At 38.5% G+C, this 13,710-nt stretch overlaps 2 protein-coding genes across 6 annotated transcripts in view; one reads left to right on the top strand and one right to left on the bottom strand.

Annotated features, from left to right (window-relative positions):
- LOC127847049 (phosphonopyruvate decarboxylase-like) overlaps positions 1-11,172 on the bottom strand; it is a 57,869-nt gene extending 46,697 nt beyond the window's left edge. Inside the window, exons 1-2 of one of the 5 annotated variants that reach the window (XM_052378583.1) lie at positions 10,941-11,171; positions 10,258-10,358 (exon numbers count right to left, since the gene is read on the bottom strand). In XM_052378583.1, the coding sequence (XP_052234543.1) occupies positions 10,258-10,282 (25 nt within the window). In that variant the 5' untranslated portion in view covers positions 10,283-10,358; positions 10,941-11,171. Of the gene's footprint in view, positions 1-10,257; positions 10,359-10,940 lie in introns of all 5 variants that reach the window. The other 4 variants (XM_052378582.1, XM_052378584.1, XM_052378586.1 and 1 more) reach the window with 4 other exon arrangements.
- LOC127847050 (uncharacterized) lies at positions 3,654-9,911 on the top strand. The gene is made up of 4 exons (XM_052378589.1): positions 3,654-4,269; positions 6,911-7,590; positions 7,728-7,907; positions 8,107-9,911. Exons 1-3 carry the CDS (start codon positions 4,164-4,166, stop codon positions 7,881-7,883), a joined length of 942 nt encoding a protein of 313 aa, XP_052234549.1. The 5' UTR covers positions 3,654-4,163; the 3' UTR covers positions 7,884-7,907; positions 8,107-9,911.
- Positions 11,173-13,710: the final 2,538 nt, after the last annotated feature.

Here is a 13,710-nt window from a genome sequence, read left to right as displayed (position 1 = left end):
GTAGACAAGGTAGTGATTGGCCATCACTACCTGCCCCGCCACCTTGAGGTTGTACCGAGCATAATGGGGCGAAACAACCTATGACAGGTGGAGCTTGGCTGATGACGTCTACGTTCAGCAGTTTAAACTGTATTATCACATCATTCACTTCTGGGTTACCAGTGACTTTCAGGAATAGGCTGAATGTTCGGTGTGCAGCGGGTTGGCAGCTCGCTGTACTGTCTCTGTGAAGAGACAACCATCAGAATTGCTACAACTGACAGACAGAAACAATACCCCCAGGGCCTTCCGAGAGGGGGGGAGGATGAAGGGCCCAATAGGACGGATTCAGCGGAAACGACACGGCGAGAATTATGGACTTTGACTAGTGATCAAAAGGTCGTATGTCAGTGTGGGAAAGTTTGTAAAAACTATAGAGGGAAGAAGATCCATCAAGGGAAGAGCGGTTGTCGGTTGGAGGGAAAGCCGAAGCATCGTGCAGGTGTTCCTGGTGAAACGAGGGAGATAGCCAGTCTGGTTGCCAACCACAGTACTGGTGGTCTCTCAGCTCCGGTTTTTGCTGTAACTGATGACAATTCTGAAGCTGAGGTGACTCAATCACTTGATGAGCTTTTTGGAGAGCAGGGGACCATACCAAGTATGACCCCTACAGAGCAGGGAGATGGAAGTGCAGAAGAATCACCATTGCATCCAAGCCCAGAAGAACTTGTCTTCCCAGATTCTTGGTGCACACCACCCGCTGCAGGAAGGAAAAAGGACAAGACCGTCCCTACCAAGGAGAGAACGCAACCGACTTCTGAAGAAAGAAGATCCAAGATCGCCTGGCCAGCTATGAACAACAGTGGATGGTCATCGTTTGATGAGGATTTGGACCAAGTACTTCAGACAGCATTGACAGGATCAGTCGATAGGAAGCTTAAAGCATTACCTTCGATCACCTACGCCTTAAGGAAGGAGAGATTTGGACTGGAGCAGAAAGCAAACCTCTCGAGACCGCCGCAGGTTACAAACAGAAGACTCTGTGAAATAAAAAAGCTCCGAGCAGAACTGCGATCCCTAAGGAAACGCTACAAACAGTCAAGCGAGGTTGAGAAGAAGGGAATAGTTAAACTAAGAGAAGAGGTTAGATCAAGGCTGAGGACACTAACAAACGCAGAGAGGCTCAGGCGGAAAAGGAGGGATAGAGCAAAGAAGAGAAAAGCCTTCGTTAGTGACCCCTACAGGTTCACAAAGAACTTGCTAAGTAGAGAGAAGTCTGGGAAACTTGAAAGCAGTCAAGAGGATGTAGAAACCTTTTTGAGGGAGGTCCACTCCGACCCACTAAGAGAGGAACCCCTTGGAGAGTGCAGTAGAATCCTACCGGTCAATGACCCAGACTGTCCATTGAACATGAAAAAACCCACTTGGAAGGAGATCAACGAAGTGGTCAAGAAAGCTCGCTCTTGCTCTGCACCAGGCCCAAGTGGCATACCATACAATGTTTACAAGAAATGTCCAAAACTTCTCCGATGACTGTGGTCACTCCTGCGAACTGTTTGGCGAAAAGGTACTGTTCCGTCATGTTGGCAAAGTGCAGAAGGATGTCTGGCACCGAAGGAGAAGAACTCCAAGACCATCAACCAGTTTCGCACCATCTCGTTGTTGAGTGTGGAAGGGAAGATTTTCTTTTCAATCCTAGCTAAGCGATTGACGACATACATGTTGGAGAATGAGTATGTGGATATCTCTGTGCAGAAAGGTGGGATCCCAGGATTCTCAGGGTGTGTTGAGCACACCAGCGCACTCACTCAGCTACTCCATGAAGCTAGAATCAACCACAAAAACCTCACAGTGGTATGGCTAGACCTTGCCAACGCATACGGCTCAATTCCACACAAGCTTATTGAGACAGCTCTTCAACACTACCACATTCCAGACAGTGCAAGAAATCTCATTATGAACTACTTCAACGGTATCAACTTGAGATTCTCTAGCAACACGTTCACTACAAATTGGTTACAACTGGATAAGGGGATTGTTACGGGATGTACTATCTCGGTGATACTGTTCGTGATGGGCATGAATATGATCATCAAGGCAGCGGAGAGAGAGTCAAGAGGGCCCAAAACAAACACAGGAATTCGTCTACCATCCAACAGGGGATTTATGGATGACATGACTGTCACCACTGAAACCCACATACAGGCTAGATGGATTCTGGCGGCCCTTGATGAAACAGCAACGTGGGCAAGAATGAGGTTCAAGCCGGGGAAGTCGAGAAGCTTAGTGGTTAGGAAGGGAAAGGTGACAAGCCAGTTCAAATTGCGTATCCAGGGAGAAGAGATTCCCTCCCTAGAGGACAAACCGATTAAATGCCTAGGGAAATGGTTTGATTCCTCACTGAGAGACACGCATTGCCAGGACATGCTCAAACAGCAGGTAGCTGAGGGTTTGCAGAGAATAGACAAGTCGGAACTCCCAGGGAAGTTCAAAGCATGGGTCTTTCAACACGGTCTCCTGCCAAGAGTGATGTGGCCACTCATGGTCAATGATGTCCCTATCACCACCGTCGAGAAGCTAGAGCAGAAGATCAGCAAGCACCTGAGAAAGTGGTTAGGCCTACCGCCATCCTTCACCAACATTGGACTGTATGGCTGATCAACAAAGCTCCAGATGCCAATCAGCTCTCTAGTAGAGGAGTTTAAAGTAGCAAAAGCACGTCTTATGGTAACCCTCAGAGACTCTGAAGATGGGAAAGTCAGCAATGCAGGAATTCAGGTTAGGACAGGGAGAAAGTGGTCAGTGAGCAAGGCTGTAGACTCTGCAGAGAGCAGTCTAAAGCACAAGGATGTTGTGGGATCTATCAACGTGGGAAGAGAAGGACTTGGCACCAGACACACTCAAAGGTGGGAAAAAGCAGGGAAAAGAGAAAGGAGAGACCTGGTGCAGAGAGAAATCAGAAACGCAGAAGAGCAAGCTAGATCTGCCAGGTCGGTCCAGCTTGGACCGCAAGGGGATTGGACGAAGTGGAGTACACCAGAGAGGAAGCTCACGTGGCAAGAACTGTGGACATATGAACCACTTCAGCTAAAATTCCTCCTGCGGGCAGTATACGACATGCTTCCAACCCCCGCAAATCTTCAGCGATGCAAGCTGACAGAAGACCCCACTTGTTCTTTGTGTGGGAGTATAGGAACGTTGCGGCACATTCTGTCATCGTGTCCAACAGCCCTTGCACAAGGGCGCTACAGGTGGCGCCATGACCAAGTACTGAGAACGTTGGCCGACGCCCTAGAAAGAGAGCGGAAGGAGGATAGACCCCGGAAGAAATTAGGACCCCAATTCACCAGCTTCGTCAAGGAGGGTACAACAAAGCCCACCGCCACAATCAGTCCCAGATCTGGTATTCTGCAAGATGCAAACGACTGGGAGATGCGTGCTGACCTAAGGAAGAAACTAGTTTTTCCCGAGGAAGTAGCCCATACAACTCTCAGACCCGACATAGTGCTATGGTCAAAGGCGGCGAAGCGGGTGATCCTTGTAGAGCTAACTGTGCCATGGGAGGAGAGGATCGAGGAGGCCTATGAGCTGAAGAAAGCCAGTGGAAGTTGGATGCAGAGGATTTCCATCACAGTCGGTGTGGAAGATGTTTGGAGCACTGGGCGCTGAAGGAAGAGTCAGGAAGACTACAATCCACGCCCTGGGCAAGGCAGCTGAACGAGCATCAAGTTGGCTCTGGTTAAGACGCAGCGAACCAAATTGGCAGCCATCGTAGACGAGGTAGTGATTGGCCATCACTACCTGCCCCGCCACCTTGAGGTTGTACCGAGCATAATGAGGCGAAACAACCTATGACAGGTGGAGCTTGGCTGATGACGTCTACGTTCAGCAGTTTAAACTGTATTATTACATCATATAATTATATGTGATTAAAAGAGCAAGTTTGTCTTTCATCTTTGGAGAAACGTAAATTAGTTTTCACATACTTTATTGAGTACATGTAATACTGTTGAAAATGTATATAAACTCAACTTTTTATCAAAAAATTATTAAGTTTATAACTAAAAGTGTGCTTTTGATAATATTCAGGGAAATTGTGCTAATTGATATTATAGTTTCAAATAAGGTTGATATAATATTAGTGTGGACATATAATTTAAAGTGGTTTGTGGTATTGGATAATAATGACGGACTACTATTGTGCATATTGTAGTGAACTAGTGGGTGATGATGATGAGGCTGTGTCCTGTGATCTTTGTTCAAAATGGCAGCATCGCATATGCGATACAGGTATGTACGGTTTTATTAAAAAATTGTATTTTCATCATTATAAATATGTTAATTAAAAACATAGTTTTATAACATTATTTGTAATTTAAGAAAATATAATGCAATAAATTGAATATTTCTGTGATTTTTGCCTCAAGTGGGTCTCGTACAACATCCTGATATTCAATGTACTTATAACGCAGTATTATGTGAAGTTGGAATAAGACGTTAATTTGGGTATAATTTGAGTCTTTCAACAGTGCATAATATGCAGCTTAACAATTTGTTTTTATTTAGTTCAAATTATAATTAAAATATAAACTTGCATATATAATTACTACAAAACTGGATTTCTAATTGATTTGTTTAAATCCTAATAAAATACAGTTTAAATTATAAAAAACAATTACTTTTCATAAAAAGTCATAGAAAATTGCTTATTAAGCTTGAAATATAGAACAAGTAAACAAATAAAATCAGATTATGAAATGTATAGTTTTGATTGAAAACATCACCAAAATCATGAAGCCCATTCCCAGTTTGTTGTCTTATTCCCAATAAAAAAATGCTCTGTAGCTGTTAAGGATTTATTCATTACGAATATCTGTTTTCTGAGGATAGTTGTATTCTGTTTAATTTTTATAAAGTTATAATCAAAGCATATTAAGATATTCTCAGAATTTATTTGTCTGTCATAAAATTACTTGCAATTGAAACAAAACTGTACTTTTTATCAATTGATGTTTGTTTTTATTATTAACAATATTTAATTATTGTCTTTTTGTCATTAAATCATAAAGTATGTGTTTGGTTTTATTTAAGATTGTTTGTATTCAATAAAACAGTTTATATTTGTAAAAAGTGTTTAAATAAATCTTTATGGTATTGGATACATTAATGCAATGTTTTTTATTTGAGAAGTTATGCAAGATTTTGAAGACTAAATTTGTTTAAATGGAAAATATGATAATAAAATATTTGTCAAAACAGTCAACAAAGTAACAACAACTTAAAACACCATATCCCTTTTCATACCTCTAAAAGTAACAATAAACAGATAATCTGTCAGGCTTTCAGAGCTGATGAGGGTCCTGAAAAAATGAACATTTGGACAATACCCCCCCCCCCCCCATTAGAAATGACAGGTAGGATATAAGCCCCCCAGTGCTTATTTTGCATCTGGAAATTTGCCCCCCATTGCTTATTTTAGAAGTGGACATTTGCCCCCCATTGCTTATATCATATGTTGTTTCCATTAGACTAGTATATCTCTAAATTTGGATTCAGTATTGCTTCATATCTCATAAATATATAATCATAGAAACTTGGATCATTATAATTTGAAATAAAAAAGGTCAGGAAACTCACTTTAATTGCCTAATCTTAGGTAAAACAAACATCTTAAAGAATTTTAATTGTTCTTTATTTAATCAATCAAAGGGATTATCAGCTTGTTAAAGGTGTGACATGTGGCTTTGATCATATACTTGTTGATGAAAATTAAAGGCTTCTTTAGTTAATCGATCAAAAGGAATATCAATAATAATTATCATAATTTAGTACAAATAATGATAATTAAAGTAAACACATATAACAACATTTAAAGGCAATAATTTTTGTAGTTACATTGTTTGAGTGATAATTAACAAAAATTTAGTATATAAGGAACTATCACATTTCAAATGATACATTTCATCATGGAAATTATTAAGAGTAATAAAGGGTCTGTGAAATTACTGAAGGATGGGTACTCTTTGGTACTCTGGGTACTGGTTCAATGGGTTAGAACGTATATAAGGCAATAATTAATTCCAGCAACAATTTCTTGTTTTTCAATATAATATAATGTGTTTTCATGTGTAAATGGATTTATTGTTATATAGAATATTGATTCTTTCCAAAAATGTGCTTCTTTTGTGCTTCATAATATATGATAATTCTCTCTATTCAAACACTTGATGTTATAAATTGCATTTTTGTGATAAACTGCTTTAAAGTATGTACAACTGTATTTGCTATTGTATTTAATTGCAAAATAAAGATCATTTTTTAACACTGTATATTCTTATTTATCCTTTCCATTCTTTAAGCCTTTTAGTGGTGGTAATTGGAGAAATGGTTTATCATCTCAAAGGTTTTGAGTAATCAGGTGGTGATAATTGGACATGATTATCTGCTCAATCGAGTAATGTCATTGAAAATAAGGCACTGGGGGGCAAATGCCCACATCTAAAATAAGCACTGGGGGGCAAATTTCCAGATGCAAAATAAGCACTGGGGGGCTTATATCCTACCTGTCATTTCTACTGGGGGGGTATTGTCCAAATGTTCATTTTTTCATTGGGGGGGTTTGTCCTGGGGGGCTTATGTCTGGATCCCGAGGGTCCTGATTATCTAGGTGCAGATAAGATTATTACTGATATGAGTAACCTAGAGATAAAGCTGTAGTATGGAATGAGTTAACATACCGTATGATGAAGTGGACTTGAATTGTTTCAATACACAACATTACTTAACGCAACTTTTATCACCAATCCTTCTATGAGAGAAAATCCAACAACTAAATGGATAATAACAAATAAAAAAACTTATGTTTACAGGCAGTTTAATAAAAATAATAATTAAAATATCAGGTGAACAAAAATATAATATTGTAATACAGGTATTACCAAGAGACATTACAACCAGGCCATGAGAGGCAAGAAAGAGCTCATCTTCACGTGCTGCGCATGTAAGGAGAATGAGATGGAAGACAGCGGGGCTGCTCAACAGCCCGAACAGATGGAAGGTGTTGCCCACTCAACCATGATAGATGCCAGTGAAGAACTCCCGCCACTACCAAGTATTACATTCAACTTGGAGTTCAGCCTTGGTACTTTAACCTCCACTGATACCACTGCAGCGGACACAACAGGGGTTGAGCCGGACGACAACTATGACAACACCGAGAACACCAACACCGAGAATGAGCCTGACAACGCCCCCGCTTACTTCGACCTCAGTCGAGATGGACCAACCCTTGTGCAGATCATTGTAGAAGACCCACTACCCGATGCACCTCTGACAGATACCATCATAGAAGATGGAGAGATTAGGTATGAGGTCGTGGAAGAGGGCACTGAGCGTCAAAAGAAGAAGTTGGTATCTTCTGATGGTTACACATATGTCCAGAAGCAAAAACCTACTGCCAGGAGCGTTCAATGGAGGTGTTCTGTTCGGCGCCAGAACTTGAGGTGTTATGCCTGTGTTAATCAGCAGGGCGATATCTTCACTGCAGGAACCGTGAAGCACTGCCATCCCGCAGATGGACTCGCGAGCAAGAGGGTGACACTGAATAGAGATGTAAGTTTTATTGTATCTCAAATGTTATCTTTTGTGCAAACTGGAATTAACACTTATATCTTACATAAGATAATATAACACCAACTGAGTACCTACACTTGCAGTTTGCATGGCCTTAAGTTGTGTTTGATTTGCAGATACGTAGAGAAGCTGTCCGAGATGTACACCAGCCCGCCGGTACAATAGTGGAAGGTTTGATGCAGGACGTTAATCAACAGGGTGATTTCAATCTACCTAAACCCTCAACTCGGGCGCGTAACGTCAACAGAGCCAGAGCACAATATAGACCTTAGGAACCAGACTCCTTGGATTTTGAGGTAGGTGAAATGAATATAAGAATGAATGAACGATGCGAAATCAGCATAAACATTTGTTACACTTCTCACTTAAGGATCATAATAGGTGACTGAATGGGTTATAATGATCGAATTCTATAAATCTTAAAATAATAACATGAATAACATAAAATAATACATTAAATAGTGGTGGTCAGTAGTGTTAAATATTTCTTTGCAGGTTAACGCAGAATTCCTGAAAGAAGAATTTCTTGTTGGTGATGTCCGTGTAGATGAACAACGCCATTTGCTATTCACCACCTCCAACCAGTTAGGACATCTGCAGAAGGCCAAACGATGGTTTCTGGATGGAACATTCGACGTTGTGAACAAACCCTCTTACTCTTGTTATATGTGTTGTGTTTGTCTTATGTAAATATTCTTGGTAGATGTATAAAAGATATGTTATTGAAAATCATGTTTGTGAAATTTATATAGACATTTGCAATAAAGCCATAATAAATATTTATGAACTTGTTTGTTTTATCTTCTGAGATGTTAATAGACCTTTTGAATTGCCCACCCCAACATAATTATTTGTCAATGTGTGTAACTGAAGTCTTTGTTTATCTGTTTTGACACTTTGATTAATCTGTTTTGACAATTTTATTAAGCCTCATCATTGGTGTGAATGCTTGATTGTAATACCCATAAATGGCACGCTCTCACCAGATTAAATCTCCTTTCTGTAATTAATGTTTTCTGAATTAAACCATTGTATTTTATTAAATTAATTATCCTATCATCACGAATAAATTAATTATTGTGAAAATGTAAAATTCGAAGAATTGAATGAAATTATTTAATCAACTTCAATATTTAACAAAGTTCTATTAATAAAATAACCTAATAATATTATTTAAAACCCATGCACAAACATTACACAAAATACTTTATTTATTTCAATTTTATATGCTGTAACACAGTTTATAGATAAATAAATTGGTTGAATTGCATTTGACAAAAATCACAATGTCATCTTTCATTTACATACTACAGTTTATTATTACGTCAAAATTGTGCTCCCAAGTCAAAATTATAACACCAAAACATCTGCTCACAACTTATGTTAAAAAATATGACAAATGAAAATGACATTAAAATCTCATAAAAATATGGGGGTGAATTGTCTATTGGGGTGAGTTGTCCAAGGAAATCAAATTCTGGGGGTCAGTTGTCGAGGGGGTGAATTGTCTTGGGAGTGAATTGTCTGACACCCGATAACATAAACTTTACTAAAACTATACAAGGATGCATATTGGATGAAACAAACTCGAAATATAGTTTATTAACAGGAAAAATTTTCGATATATTTTGCTCAATATATACTATCTAGGCAACGTTTTTTCATAATAGTCACAAATATGTGTGTATTTAAATTCAGGAGTGATGCGACCGAAATTCGTGTCGGAACTCTCGCTATTAAAAAGATAGAGTGGACTATTGACGCCAAGAGTCTGCCAAAGCAAAAATCATCAAAAGACTATGGCGGCAATTTATATTGACTAGTGTTGTTTATGACACCTCATCAGCGATTTATCGGCTAATTATTGATTTTATTAGGCATTCACACCATGGTGGTCTTCAAGATAGTGGTCGCTTATTGCTATCGATAGTTGTATTATAATGAAATAAATGTTGAAAATGTGTTTGTTTTTGTCTTTGTTTGAAACGGTTTAAAAAAACAATTGTTTTGTAAAATTAACGTCATGAATGAGTCTTTAACATTCAATGTTTAGTTCCAATCTGAATGTGCAATATATATACCAAAATCGCAACAAACAGTCCAATAAGTGATACCCATCCTGTCTAGTGTAATTGGGTGTAATTGTAATAAAAACAACGAGGTGCTATGCATGACAGTTTGACCCTACTCCAATTAAGCTAAAAACAACGAGGTGCTATGCATGACAGTTTGACCCTACTCCAATTAAGCCGCGACAATTGACAAGTAACAAACTGCGCTGTCAATCCCTCACTCAAACGCCGATCCAGAACGTTGTTTCAGCGCACTGAAAAAAAATCAGAAAGAAGAAAGGGAATATCTGGGCCATAGAACGGTTGAGGGCGTTGTTGTTAAAACACCAAGTTTCGCTTTCGACTTTGGTATGTTATATTGTAAACTTAACAACAGGTGAAATGATATCATTAAGTTTTTATTCTGTATATTTATTCATGATTACATGTTTTGTAAATCATGCCACCCTTGCTTCGTTAAACATGCTTTGTGATTATTGTATAACTATGTAGTTCGAATCTTCGATATCGGAGGAAATAAAGAATATATAGTTAAAATGAACACAAAGACGGTTTGCTTCCACCAAAAACCTACCTCGGAAATGTGTACGGCCGCGCATTCCGTGTCAAGGTGATGTAACTGTTCGGTAGATAGTTTACTGTAACCCGTACTTTCAGTGTTCTGGATAGCCTCCCCTGCGTTAATGTTTGCCATTGAAAGTAGTATAATGAGTATTGTTGTCGTATGTTCCAGATTTTGTACTATAAAAAGATGAATATTATCTTCGTTGTTTGCTATTGTCTTATTTAATAAAGCTGTTATTGTTATGTTTTAGATTTAATGCTTCATATCAGATGTTTTATGTCTTGAATAAAAGTATCAAGAGTTTGTGTTAGTACTATACTGACTACAGTAAAGGTGGAATGATAGATCGTTTTAGGTGTCCTGCTTTTTGGTCAAATGTCCCGACAATTTTTTATGGAATGTCCCGCTTTGGACCTAAAAATCTGGCATGTATGTTGAATACGAGCTACTTTCGATATGTGGAGAGCAATCAATCGTGGAGAGCAGTATGATTGTTAACATGCACTATAAAATAACCCGGCCACAATCAATTAGCGAATGGATTTCAGCAAACAGTTTTAACAGTAGTCAGAATTGAGTTGCGCAGTCTGAAACTGAGTCTGAAAATTAAATATATAAATACTGGAAGACAGAACAACCTGCATGCATGCGCAAAAATCGACATGTAAACACGACGTATAATATATACTTACATTTCTGTACATACCGTGTATACACTTACAAGCAAGAGATATCCATTGACTCTGAAATAAAGAAGTGTTACCAGTAACTACGCGTAAACAAAATGGGAACCGTTCGCTTATGTTTATAAATAAACCTAGTCAATGTGAGAACTATGTAGAGCTGTTCTCATTCGTTTTATTTGACTAATCGATTTGTTGTAGAGTTCACAATGACCGCGTGTACGGACAACGTCGTTATGCTTGGTATTGTATAATCAAAGCGCTGGAAGCACTGAAGTTATTCTCTATTGAATTATCTTAGACGAAACTCATTTTTTTTATCAAAATGGGTTATAGTTTTTTTAATCGCTTGAAATGAACACAAGCCATTCGATTTTAAAGAGTGTGTCTTAACGCACCGGTCGAGCTGTCTGTGCATTGTTTATCATCATATCTATTTTACAGATAACCTAAGCAAAATAACAACATCAATTAAGTCCCGTTTTTGACGTTCTGAAAGCATAGAAAGTATGATGGAAATTGGAAGTGGTATAATGAGAACCAAATAGAGAAGAAAATTGGCAATCACCGTCCTATTAAATGAATATTGTTGGAACGTCAAATACCTATCACACTAAGAATAACAGATTGATATTCCATGGAAAAAAAACTTATGATTTTTAACACCATATTCAAATTCAAAATATACAATAAGATGATTGGTGAATTTCACCTCTTTTTGCCAACCAGTGGGCGGAGTTTAATATTTGCAGGTGCGCGTGACGTCACTCGTCAACTGGTCTATAGCAATTTACACGGTGTCAACCAGTCTTTGACCTTAATATCGGTATAGAACACTAATGCGCTTTCCGGCATAGCTGTTTTACCCAGATTTTCACTTTAAATGACCTATACATAACGCCAGCATACACGAATGAATACATTCGAATTGTTCATAGGCTGGTTCGAGAGAATGAAATGAACGAACACATACCAAAAAGAAAGAGCAGTGTGAGGAAAAACAGCGTAACACTTAGTGAAGAAATAAGAAAATTAATTAGGCAAAAACATCGAGAATGGGAAAAGTACATGAAGCATAACAACGAAGAAAACTACAAAATATATACAAGGACTAGAAAAAAGTGAAATCAATAATAGCAAAGGCGCGTAAAAAATACGAAAAGGAAATAGCGGAGACATCCAAATCTAACTGTAAAAATTTCTGGACATATATAAACTCAAAACGGAAAACGCGTAGTGGAATATCGGAATAACACGAAATGAAATATGGGGAAATATTTATAGCTAATAGTGACCAAGAAAAAGCAGATGTTCTAGCAACATTCTTTACTAGTGTATTCACACAAGAAACCGATGAAAACTTTGATAAAATGGAGAACATTAACTTTGAGAAACTGTCAATTGACGATGAATTTAAACCAGAGGAAGTGAAAACATTATTAAACGAACTCAACACATCTAAGTCTCCTGGTCCAGACCAAGTTCACCCAATTGTTTTGTCAAAACTGTCAGATATAATCCACATACCTATGTGCCATATATTCAACAGCTCTTTCAAGTCGGGTATTGTGCCTAATGAATGGAAAATTGGCAAAATTACAGCATTATTTAAGAAGGGAGATACAATAACTAGCCTCAAACTATAAACCAGTCAGTCTCACTAGTGTTATCTGCAAACTGGTGGAAAAATTAATTCGTAAACGGATAGTTGACATATGAACTCTAATGATTTATTCAGTGATAAGCAGTTTGGATTTATTGGAGCCCGATCAACCAATCTACAGCAGAGGCGTATCCAGAAATTTTTCAGAGGGGGGGGGGGGGGCTCAACAGGGGAGGGTGCGGGAGGGGTGTCCTTCCTTCGTCGAACTTTTTTTGAAATGGCACCTTGAAATGATGCGATTTCCTGCCACCTAATCAGCATTTTGCATGATAAAAGTGCATGTAAAACAAATAAGAACTTGAGTTCACACATCAAGTGTGACAGACGGACAGACAGACACACAGGGGTAAATCAAATGTCTCTCAAACCACTAAAGTGGTGGGAGACATTATCTTATCCATAACTTTTTAACAGAGTTAGATGGGTGGACCTTCTATTTAACCTTGTTGGATATCCTTCTAGGTCAACTTTAGGTACAACATTAAAATGTTTGTGTCCATGTCCCTATGAATGGAAAGCAGGCACACAGCGGAAAACCTGTCCTGACCCATTGATGATCTTAGTTTGTCTTAACAAGTCCTTGGGCACTGATACTCCTTTCACACTCGCATGATGTGACAGGGAACACACATGATATGGACAAAACAGTGTAAATGATGGGGTATAGCTGGGAATCACAATGTGCAACAGAGCCCTGAAGGGTAGTAGGTGGGTTGGGTACCCCCTTCCACCTAGCCTGCCATATAAAGTGCAACTCAGCAGGCAGGGACTTAGGGGAAGGGAGATCATCCTTGAACCATTCAAGGTCACTAGCACTGACTGGAGAGGAGCACATTTGTTCAGGTATAAACTTCAATCCCATGGCTGCCTTAGTCTGCAAATAACTGAATTGGGGTCCATTTCGTTCACAAAGTGTTAACAAAGGGAGTCGTTAGGTTTCTTGTGTAGTTTAATTAAGGTGTTGCTGCCTCGATGTTGTCACGCTTTTAGGAAATGATTTAGTTTCATATAGCAAAGTAATTCTTCATTTTTGAGTCTTTTTTAATTTTAAAAACTATGGATGAACATCAAAGCAGTTAGCCCGATTGTAAAAAAAAAAATAAAAAAAATAAAAAA

Source organism: Dreissena polymorpha, chromosome 10 (assembly GCF_020536995.1).
Source record: "Dreissena polymorpha isolate Duluth1 chromosome 10, UMN_Dpol_1.0, whole genome shotgun sequence".
NCBI classification, from domain to species: Eukaryota; Metazoa; Mollusca; class Bivalvia; order Myida; family Dreissenidae; genus Dreissena; species Dreissena polymorpha.
Note: the sequence above shows the minus strand (reverse complement) of the source record. Positions and strands in the feature narration are given on the sequence as shown.

Coding starts and splice junctions, on each gene's coding strand:
- LOC127847050 (XM_052378589.1), top strand. CDS start 4,164: ATGACGGACTACTATTGTGCATATTGTAGTGAACTAGTGGGTGATGAT. Junction 4,270..6,910: donor GCATCGCATATGCGATACAG/GTATGTACGGTT, acceptor ATTGTAATACAG/GTATTACCAAGAGACATTAC. Junction 7,591..7,727: donor GGGTGACACTGAATAGAGAT/GTAAGTTTTATT, acceptor TTTGATTTGCAG/ATACGTAGAGAAGCTGTCCG.